A 10,000-nucleotide genomic window follows, 5' to 3' on the forward strand; every position below is an offset into this window, starting at 1 on the left:
GGGCGACGTCCCGCGTGGCAGCGGTTTATCTGTTGCACAGATCAGAACTGCAACAGCTGGCAGTCATCACGGGCGGACGATTCAGGATCCTGCAGGCCAGCGACTTCAAGCAGCCCTTTGTGTGCGTTACCACTGTGAAAACCAAAGGACAGAAGTGACCGTCACACATCGTCCCAGCCGCTCACAGTGCCCGTGAGGCGGCCCAGCATGCATTTGTTCTCTTTTCTTTGCATAAACGTCAGAGCGACACAAGGCGAGACTTACCCGGCCCAGAAGTGATGACGAGAGTAGAGCAGACGTCGTTGGAGCTGGAGCACGTCTCCACAGGACGTGAACAGAACTTCTGGCCTCCACAGTGACACTCCAAGGCTTCACCTGCAAAACACGTCAAAGAACCACCTTCAGCCGTCGCCAGCAGCCCCACGGTTCACTCACGCCGCGACAGACCGTCTTACAAACATCAAATAAATGTAACAGACGAACGGAGAGCAGGTCTGCGGGTTAACTCACTCTGACTGACGGCCAGCAGCAGCAGCACAGCGAGCATCACAGTCTTCATGTTTCTGCGGGAACAGGAAACTCAACCACAAACACTTCCCACCTGGACGATGATCCCGTCTGTCGGTCGGGCTTTTTATTTCTGCTTTTTGCCTAATTTGGGAAAACCCACAAATCCAGTTTAGCATTAACTGTGAAACCCCGGGAGCAGGTTGGTGTCGACATCAGCTGCTATTGACACTTTCTAAGATCCTTCTTGTTTCCTGAGTTTTCTCTGTGTAATAAAAACACTTATTTATGAACACGATGATGAAGTGTGTGGTTAAACTCCGAGCAAAGCCACCGTTTCAATGTTGAGAGAATCATGAGTCAGAGGGAAAAACCAGCTGGTTCAAAGTTTCTGTTTGCTGTGGACGCCCTCAGACCAGCTTTGATGCTTCCTGTACGTCTGGCGATGCTTCGCTGCTGCTGTGCTTCCTGTGCGCTCTAATTCATCAGCAGGGACAGTTTCTTTAATCCGAGGCTCACAGATAACAGGAAGTTCACACACAGAGCTTTTAGATTGCCCACAGGGTTTATGCTGTTTTGAGAAATCAATCATCTTTGCCTGTTTTCTTCTTCTTCGATCAATAAGAGGAGCAGGTCGGTTTTGTCTCCTTCATAATAGAAACCATCGTTTAAAAACTGAGGTGATCTGAGACGCTTTGTGTCACTAAAGCAGCAGCAGCAGCGTTTCACTGCGTCGTGTAGATGAGCTGATGACGTGTTTGTTTCTCTGTGAAGGAGACCTGAACTGCATCGCGGGGGCGACGTCCCGTAACGGAGCGTTCATCTGGGACGTCAGGAAAGGAAAAATCATCACTCGCTTCAACGAGGTGAGTAGGGCCGCGCCCCCGTGTGTCTGAACCCGATCGCACGATGCACAGCGTGATGCGTCTGTCTGTCTTCCTCCAGCACGGTAAGAACGGCATTTTCTGTATTTCCTGGAGCCACAAGGATTCAAAGCGGATCGCTACCTGCAGCGGAGACGGATTCTGGTGAGTGCTTCCTCTTCTCTCCCGACGACGGCGTCGTGTTTGTCCTTTGCAGTGATTCGTGTTTTTATTGTTGTTGTGGCGACAGCATCATCCGGACCATCGACGGTAAAATCCTGCACAAGTACAAACACCCCGCTGCTGTGTTCGGCTGCGACTGGAGCCAGAACAACAAGTAAGACCTGCGTCCACATCGTTGGGCTTCACTTGAATCATTTAAGCAACATGGTAGGATGTCACAGCTCGGAGAAGGAAAAACAGGGGACACAGGACGAGGACGGTGAGTGTCACAGCCCGGGCTGTCTGGAGGTTATCCAGGCACAAAACGTGTCACCCAAGTGCTTTAAAGGACCCAGCGGCTCGTTTACATGAACGTCTACGGCAGGTTCAGAGCTGGACGTCACACTGAACAGGGCTGAGTGCTGTTGTTACGGTTTAAGCCTCCTGCTCACCAGCTCTGTGAGCCCGATGAGTTTATGGTCCCAGTCGATGAAGAAGACATGATGTTCTTCTAAGTTCCTCTGTAGTGTCAACAATCAGCACGTGCTAAAGTGTACAGTAGAGCTAAATATGGGCTAATATCTACACACACACGATACACTGACCCCATCGTCCAGCAGCGTGTACACCCTCCTGTAGCAGGACGAACCTGCGCTGATGTTTCCTGTGTGACTTCATTAGTCTGTCTCATCCAGGTGGAGGAGTCTTCTTCACAGCGTTGCTCATGCACAGCTCTCTGGAGGTCCAGCTCTGGCCTCTGGTTCAGACCTGGACTTTGTCCCATCGATGACCCAGTCTGGTCCGAGCTGTAGCCTCTGTGTTCACTCAGACCGCCCTCCCTCCTCCTTTGTGCTGACGGCTACTGCGAGCTGTTGGTTTCCTCCAAACGTGCTTCACAGACAAACGTCTGCACTTTGTTCTCGTCTGTTCCTGAGGTCTGTGCTTCGTATAGCTGCATCCACACAAAGCCAGCGCTGCAGTTCCTCTGATGTCCAGCAGTGTTTGTGTGAGCGAGAATAGAGACCAAACGACGAGGTCACGGTTTGACCCGTCGGTATTTCCTATTTAAACCAGCATCACAGCGGGTTTACGTTTCCAGGGAAGAGTGTGCAGCAGCTCTGAGGGGTCAAAGGTCCGTGTGCACCGACATCAGCTGATGGAGGAGCTGTGGGTGGTGCGTGTTCGTTAACGCTGAGCAGCAGGTTGAAATAAAGCGCAGTGATCCTTTAAAGCTGTGAGAACGTCACCGTGTGCTTCTGCAGGGACATGATAGCGACGGGCTGCGAGGACAAGAACGTGCGCGTGTACTACCTGGCCACGAGCTCGGACCAGCCTCTGAAGGTGTTCACGGGACACCTGGCCAAGGTGTTCCACGTTCGCTGGTCCCCCCTGAGAGAGGGCATCCTGTGCTCTGGATCGGATGATGGGTGAGTGCAGACACACTGAGAGGAGGAGGCGGAGCACGCCGTCCCAAGTTAGCCTTGGTTCAAAGAGTGTGTGTGTGTGTGTGTGTGTGTGTGTGCGTGTGTGTGTGTGCGTGTGTGTGTGCGTGTGTGTGTGTGTGTGTGTGTGTGTGTGTGTGCAGGACTGTTCGTATCTGGGACTACACGCAGGACGCCTGCATCAATGTGCTGAGCGGGCACACGGCTCCGGTCAGAGGCCTGATGTGGAACACAGAGGTGCCTTACCTGCTCATCTCAGGTAACGTCTCTACAAGCGTCCCCTCCCCTGGTGTGTGAGTTGTGCGCAGTGGGCGGTCTCAGGAGACCGATGTGCTCGTTTGTGCTGTTTCGCAGGTTCCTGGGATTACACCATCAGAGTGTGGGACACCAGAGACGGCACGTGTTTAGACACGGTCTACGACCACGGAGCCGACGTGTACGGTGAGTCGGGCTCCGCTTCCCGTTTACGGCGCGCTTCAGTAAACATTCGTGTGCGTTCCTGTCACAGCCGCTCACTCTGTGCGTGTGCAGGTCTCACGTGCCATCAGAGCCGTCCCTTCACCATAGCGAGCTGCAGCAGGGACAGCACGGTGAGGCTGTGGTCCCTCACGCCGCTCATCTCCCCTCTGCTGCTGAACGTCCTCGCTGACCAGCCCTGGGAGAAGATCATCGGAAACACAGGTGGGAACTCACCTGAACTTTAATCTGCTCACTCGTGCTGCCGGTGTCATTGTTGTACCGCTGTGCTGCGGGGTCGCTAACCCCCGAACCTACAAGCTGCTTCAAAGTGACAAACGTTTGTTTCTATGGCGGCGTTACAGTTTCGTCATGGCGAGCGTTGAAGCGTCGAGCTCACTGCTTCTGATCGCTCCCTGATTTATGTCTTATTGTCACTATTTTAACTTTATGACCGTTTTTGTTTCTTATCATTATAATGAAGTCTCTGTGTGTGTGTGCAGACACAGCTATGGTTCCTGGCTCTCCGCCGCTGCTCTGTGGAAAAGTATCCAGAGACATCAAGCAGGAGCTGGACAAGCTGAGCTTCGACATCAGAGCCAAGAAGCTTCGCTGGTTCTCTGAATGCTTTTCGGTAACGACCTCGATGTCAGGTGCTGTTTAAGCCGACAGCCCCGCGCTGAGGTGCGGGGCTGTGAGCTCGTAGCTCTCCATCAGAGTCCGAGTACGAGGAGCTGAGGAGAGCTTGCTGCTGCTCATCACGTCCACACTGAGCTCACAGAGATGAATCCTGCCTACACTGTTTAATATAACATTCATCATACGTAGGTCACCAGCCTGTCGCTGAGCTGCGTTTCTAATGATTCAGGTCAGTTTTATTTATACGGCACCAAATCAGGACAAAAGCCAGAGATGAATAATAACTAATGATTTATAGATAAAGTTGACTTTGAATTACAGAGAGGTGACCTGGAAGTCTCAGACCAGCCTTTGTGAAAGCAAAGGAGATACATCCCATAATTCACAGCAGCACAAGCTCAGACTCTTCATAAAGACCGCACGGTCCTTTTTCCAAGCTCTAGAACGATGTCATAGCTTAGTAACATCCTCTCACTGCTGTAATAGAGCTAAAAGCTAAGGTTCGCCGGGGGCGGAGCTTCTTCTGTTATGACCAATGACATTTATCCTTATTAAACTGAGACATGAGGGGAGAGTCTTTGGTCGTGTCCAAATTCATGGGCTGCATCCTTCTGAGGACACGGCCTTCGCGGTCTACGTGGGCCGGGTCCTCAGAAGGTCGGTAGGCCGGAAGTAAACGGCTGACGGTCTCGCCTTCAGATTAGCGTCGCCGCTGTCTCGGTGGAGTTTAATAAACTCGGCCGTCTGCTCCTTGCTATCTAAAATATAACAGGACACTGGAGGAAACTCTCGACCGTCTGTTTACTCGGTTTTCTGTTTGACGTTTATTCAGCTGTGTAAAAACCACCCGGGGAATTAATAAAGTTTTATCGAATCTAATCTAATAGCTTTAATCTCAGCCAAACCGATTTACTCACGAACAAACAAAACACTGAAAAAAGCCCAACAATAACATCTGTAGGTTGTCTAAGTGACTTATATATCACGTTTAACCCGAGCAGCGAAAGTCCGCGGTGATCTGAACATGATGTGCCGGGAGTTCTGCCGTTCTCGGCGGCTTCAGTAACCCTCGAGCTCCCGGCTAGCTATCGAGCTGGTGGGGAGCAGACGCCTCCGAAAACATCGAAGCACTTTAGCAAATATGCGATATCTTGATAAACCGAGCAGATATTTGATGTTTACACAGCTACTTTCTCACCTGAAAATATGTTAAATCTTTATTTTGTGACCCAGAAATATTAGTAAGAGTAGTCAAAGGAGCTTGCAAAGAGAAGCGTCTGGACTTCTTTAAGTTGCTTGAAGACGTTTCACCTCTCATCCGAGAAGCTTCTTCAGTTCTAAGGTCAAATGGTGGAGAGTCCCAGATATAAACCTAGTGGGAGTGACCCCCCACAGAGGGACAAAAGGACCCCTGATGATCCTCTAATCGCCTGAGCCAAGGTGTGAAACTGGGTGTGGGTCCCAATCAGCCAGAGTTTTGGGTGAGTTCATTGTGAAACCTGGCCCCACCTTATCATGTGATTTCCTGAGGTCAGATGGCCCAGGATGTGAGTGGGCGTTAAGGCGTCTGGGGAGGATCTCAAAACTGGATTATAGATGGCAGAGAGTTGGTGTCGTAAGCCCCGCCTCTGTTCAAAGATGGTCGCTCACAGTGGACATAGATGCTTCTTTCACTCCTCTTTCAAACCATCTGTCCTCTCTGTCCAAAATGTGAACATTGGCATCCTCGAAAGAGTGACCTTTGACCTTTAGATGCAGATGGACTGCTGAGTCTTGTCCTGTGGAGGTGGCTCTTCTGTGTTGTGCCATGCGCTTGTGAAGTGGCTGTTTGGTCTCTCCGATGTAGAGGTCTGAGCATTCCTCGCTGCACTGTACAGCAAACACCACATTGTTAAGTTTGTGTTTTGGCGACCTTAGAACTGAAGAAGCTTCTCGGATGAGAGGTGAAACGTCTTCAAGCAACTTAAAGAAGTCCAGACGCTTTTCTTTGCAAGCTCCTTTGACTACGATGACCTGGATGACTGAGAACCTTCACAGACATTAGTAAGAGTAATATTAAAAACTTAGTACCGGCCGCCATTGCTGGAAACTGGAGTTTGGCTGGGCCGTGCTATGAATTCTGGGATATGGTGCGCCACGAAGGACACACCCAACCCATCCTTCAAATTCGGGGAAAAGGAGGATGCATTTGTCGGCCGCATTCGGAGGAGTCTACGAATGTGGACAGCCTTCAGCGCGTCGCTGTGACGTAATCGGTCTACAAATGTGTCCTCAGGAGGATGCAGCCCATGAATTTGGACACGCCCTTTGTGTTTGGTGCTTTTCTCCTCCTGCCAAGCTTTTCACTGCGAGCGCAGCCTCGTTTGTCTGTTTGACCTCCTCCTCCTGTTCCTCCTGCTCCTCCTCTTCCTCCTCCTCCTCCCCTGCTCCTGCTCCTCCTCCTCTTCCTCCTCCTCCTCCCCTCCTCCTGCTCCTGCTCCTCCCCTCCTCCTCCTGCTCCTCCTCCTCCTCCTGCTCCTCCCGTCCTCCTCCTGCTCCTCCTGCTCCTCCCCTCCTCCTCCTGCTCCTCCTCCACAGCCTGAACGTGATGTTTGCAGAACAGAGATCAGGACAGAGTGAAATCTGCTTTCATATTTACATATTTTTATTATTATTACAGATGTTACAGATTTTAAAACTACTTCCTGGTTTATTTGGAGTCTTCGCTGTGAGATCTCCTCCTGCTCCTCCTCCTGCTCCTCCTGCAAACGCGGCAGCAGTAAAGCCAGAGAACATCAGCATGTTAGCAGGATGCCACAGTCTGTGGTGGAGGAGAGGCTGGATTACTGGTCTGATTAAACATGTTTGAACGCATCAGCGTGCTGGTTTTCACACGTGTGTGTGTGTGTGTGTGTGTGTGTGTGTGTGTGTGTGTGTGTGTGTGTGTGTGTGTGTGTGTGCGCCAGCCTCCAGGTGGCAGCAGTAACCTGTGGGACCTGGTGTCAGTGATTAACGGCCAGGACGACTCGCTGCTCCCAGCCAGCTACAGCAAAGGAGTGATGCACATGAAGCACCTGCTCAAGTTTAAAACCGTGAGTCCTGATTGGTCCTTTCACCGTCACAGCTGACGGTTACCGCAGCGTGCACAGTCAGCGCCACACCTGTTCCTGCTTGAGTTGTGATCCAGCAGGAGACTGTTGGCTCATGCTCCTGCAGCTGCAGGCGTGCAGCACGTCTCTATTGCTGCTGCTGATCTGTGGAACGATCTGCCCCAGCACATCAGGGAGGCTCCTTCACTGTCCACGTTTAAAACACGTCTAAAACCCATGTTTACTCCTTGGTGTATGAAACAGTATGAGCCTGATCTTATTGTTCTACATCTAATTCTAATGATAATTTTCTAGCCTCAGCTTTTGTTTTCTTGTCTTCCAGTCTGAAGCTCAGGAGCTGACCATCGTGAAGATGTCCAAATTCGGAGGAGGAATCGGAGCGCCGAGCAAAGAGGAGCGGCTGAAGGAAGCCGCAGATATCCATCTGAGGCTGGGACAGACCCAACGATACTGTGAGCTGATGGTGGAGCTGGGACAGGTGTGTGTGTGTGTGTGTGTGTGAACTCACTGTTCAAATTAAACTTTGACTAAAACAAAAAGCAGGAAGAGTTTGAGTGACGCTGCACCGAGGGCTCGGTGATGTGAGCGTTTTGTGTGTTTCAGTGGGAGAAAGCGTTGTCTGTGGCACCGGGAGTCTCCATGAAGTACTGGAAGAAGCTCATGCAGAGGTAACACCGAGCACCAACCCAGAGAACCACCGAGCGTCGCGCCCGTTTCTGTATTTATTTTTTAGTATTTATTTATTTATTGTCATTGTCAAGAACAATGAAATTGCGTTTGGGGCTTCCATACAACCCAAAAAAAAGAAGAAAATAATAAATACCCCTTAAAACCCAAGTGTACATATTTAACCCAGTGTGACTCCAATGCAATAAGACAATCCTTAGCAATAATGTTCGTAGAAATTCAGACAAAGACCTGAGAAACATGACAAAATACAACAATGCAACCCATTCAATATTATTGTACTGTGAGATATGATATCAGATATGATAGTTATCTATTTAAGAAAGAGGGGGGGGGGGCAGGAGGGGGAAGAGAATAAAGATATGATGCACCAATGCAGACCAGTTCATTGCTATTAAGAAGTTGGATATGGTTATTGTCCGTGAGAGGGGGGCAGAGAGTTCAGGAGCCTCACAGCCTGTGGATACAGGCTGTTGGCCAGTCTGGATGTTCTGGCCTGTATAGACCTGTACCTTCTCCCTGAGGGCAGCAGATGGAAAAGGTGGCGCGCAGGGTGATGTTGGTCCCGCAGGATACTGTGCACCCTCCTCAGACAGCGAGTGGGGAAGATATTACTGATCTCTGGCAGACTTGTTCCAATAATTCTGCCAGCTTCTTTCACCACCCGCTGGAGTGCTTGCTGATCGGCCTTGGTGCAGCTGGGGAACCACACTAGAAATCCATACGTCAGAACGCTGCTGATGGCACAGTTGTAGAAGTTCAACATCAGAGATCTGGGTATGTGTGCGCTCCGCAGTCTCCTCAGGTAGTAGAGGCGCTGTTGGGCCTTCCGTACAACTGAGGTGATATGGTTGCCCCAGGACAGGTCCTCGGTCACAGTTACCCCCAAGAATTTAAAACTGCTCACCCTCTCCACCGCCTCACTGCCAATGAAGAGAGGCAGATGGTTGTTATGACCCCTCTTCCGGAAATCTACAATGATCTCCTTGGTCTTTTTGGTGTTTAAGACCAAGTTATTGTCGTGGCACCATGACTCTAGTTGTTGCACCTCTGTCCTATAGTTTGTCTCATCATTGTTGGATATAAGTCCGAGCACTGTAGTGTCATCTGCAAACTTAACAATGAGATTGGACGCGCAGGAGGAAATACAGTCATGGGTGAAGAGAGTGTATAGCAGAGGGCTCAGAACACACCCCTGTGGGGCACCGGTGTTGACCACAAGGGTGGAAGAGGTGTTCTTACCCACTCTGACACTCTGTCTACGATTAGTGAGGAAGTCCACAATCCAGTTGCACAGAGAGGAGTTAAGTCCCAGTTGGTGGAGTTTGGGACGGAGTTTGTATGGCCGGATGGTATTAAAAGCCGAGCTGTAGTCTACAAAGAGGAGCCGTGCATAGGTGTTCCTGTGTTCCAAGTGCTTCAGTAATGTGTGCAGCACTGTGGCGATCGCATCCTCGGTTGACCGGTTCTCCCTGTATGCAAACTGGTGCGAGTCCAGGGATGGTGGAAAAGCAGCTCTGATGTGTTTAATGACCAGTCTCTCCAGGCATTTGGCGGGAATGGGGGTGAGTGCCACAGGTCTGAAATCGTTCAGACATGTGACATTTCATGACTGACATGAAAGGCTGCACTTAATGTTTTCTGACTCAACATGAGTGCGCTGAGGTCGGGCCCATCGGCAGCACAGATGACTGTTTGTAAGGTTTAAGGCGATCGTGCGTCCATGACGTGTTTAAGTGTTAGGCTGCAAACGCAGAGCAGCGAGGCCACAAAGGTCACGATAAAGAAACGGTTTATAAGGTTTATCGTCATCATCACCCGAGTCTCACATTCCTGCTGCTCCACACGCTTCATATCAGCCTGTGCTTGTGGCAGGAGAGCGGACCAGCTGATGGCCGAGGATAATGACGACGCCATCCCGTACTGCGTCGCCACGGGAGACATCAAAAAACTGGTGACGTTCTTCAGCGGGAGAGGACAGCTGCTGGAGGCCTTACTGATAGCACAGGTACAAAGATCGCACCAACACGGACGCATCACCTGTGACGAGGGACGCACAGGTGACAACATCCTAACCATGAATGTTTTTAGGGAGCGTGTGAGGGGAACATACGTGCACCTCAAAGCTCTGCAGCCAACCACACGACTAATGACG

The 10,000-nt window shown here is 50.7% G+C and overlaps 1 protein-coding gene and 1 long non-coding RNA gene across 3 annotated transcripts in view; one reads left to right on the plus strand and one right to left on the minus strand.

Moving 5' to 3' along the window:
- LOC146708591 (uncharacterized) overlaps positions 1 to 832 on the minus strand; it is an 896-nt gene extending 64 nt beyond the window's left edge. Inside the window, exons 1-3 of the long non-coding RNA XR_014920984.1 lie at positions 511 to 832; positions 265 to 375; positions 1 to 132 (exon numbers count right to left, since the gene is read on the minus strand). The exon at positions 1 to 132 is cut by the window's left edge and continues 64 nt beyond it. This is a non-coding gene — a long non-coding RNA (uncharacterized LOC146708591). The remainder of the gene's footprint in view (positions 133 to 264; positions 376 to 510) is intronic.
- Positions 1 to 10,000, plus strand: part of wdr17 (WD repeat domain 17) — a 34,424-nt gene that overhangs the window by 11,434 nt on the left and 12,990 nt on the right. For both annotated transcript variants that reach the window (XM_085460543.1, XM_085460542.1), the window contains exons 10-22: positions 1,282 to 1,373; positions 1,453 to 1,535; positions 1,621 to 1,707; positions 2,795 to 2,959; positions 3,118 to 3,233; positions 3,329 to 3,415; positions 3,506 to 3,655; positions 3,934 to 4,064; positions 7,015 to 7,140; positions 7,481 to 7,636; positions 7,762 to 7,826; positions 9,721 to 9,853; positions 9,937 to 10,000. The exon at positions 9,937 to 10,000 is cut by the window's right edge and continues 25 nt beyond it. In XM_085460543.1, coding sequence (XP_085316669.1) covers positions 1,282 to 1,373; positions 1,453 to 1,535; positions 1,621 to 1,707; positions 2,795 to 2,959; positions 3,118 to 3,233; positions 3,329 to 3,415; positions 3,506 to 3,655; positions 3,934 to 4,064; positions 7,015 to 7,140; positions 7,481 to 7,636; positions 7,762 to 7,826; positions 9,721 to 9,853; positions 9,937 to 10,000 — 1,455 coding nt within the window. The remainder of the gene's footprint in view (positions 1 to 1,281; positions 1,374 to 1,452; positions 1,536 to 1,620; positions 1,708 to 2,794; positions 2,960 to 3,117; positions 3,234 to 3,328; positions 3,416 to 3,505; positions 3,656 to 3,933; positions 4,065 to 7,014; positions 7,141 to 7,480; positions 7,637 to 7,761; positions 7,827 to 9,720; positions 9,854 to 9,936) is intronic.

The sequence above is a fragment of the Copadichromis virginalis genome, linkage group LG6, assembly GCF_057382275.1.
Source record: "Copadichromis virginalis isolate Kocher_CV1m ecotype Utaka linkage group LG6, C_Virginalis_male_GT1.1, whole genome shotgun sequence".
Lineage (NCBI taxonomy): Eukaryota > Metazoa > Chordata > Actinopteri > Cichliformes > Cichlidae > Copadichromis > Copadichromis virginalis.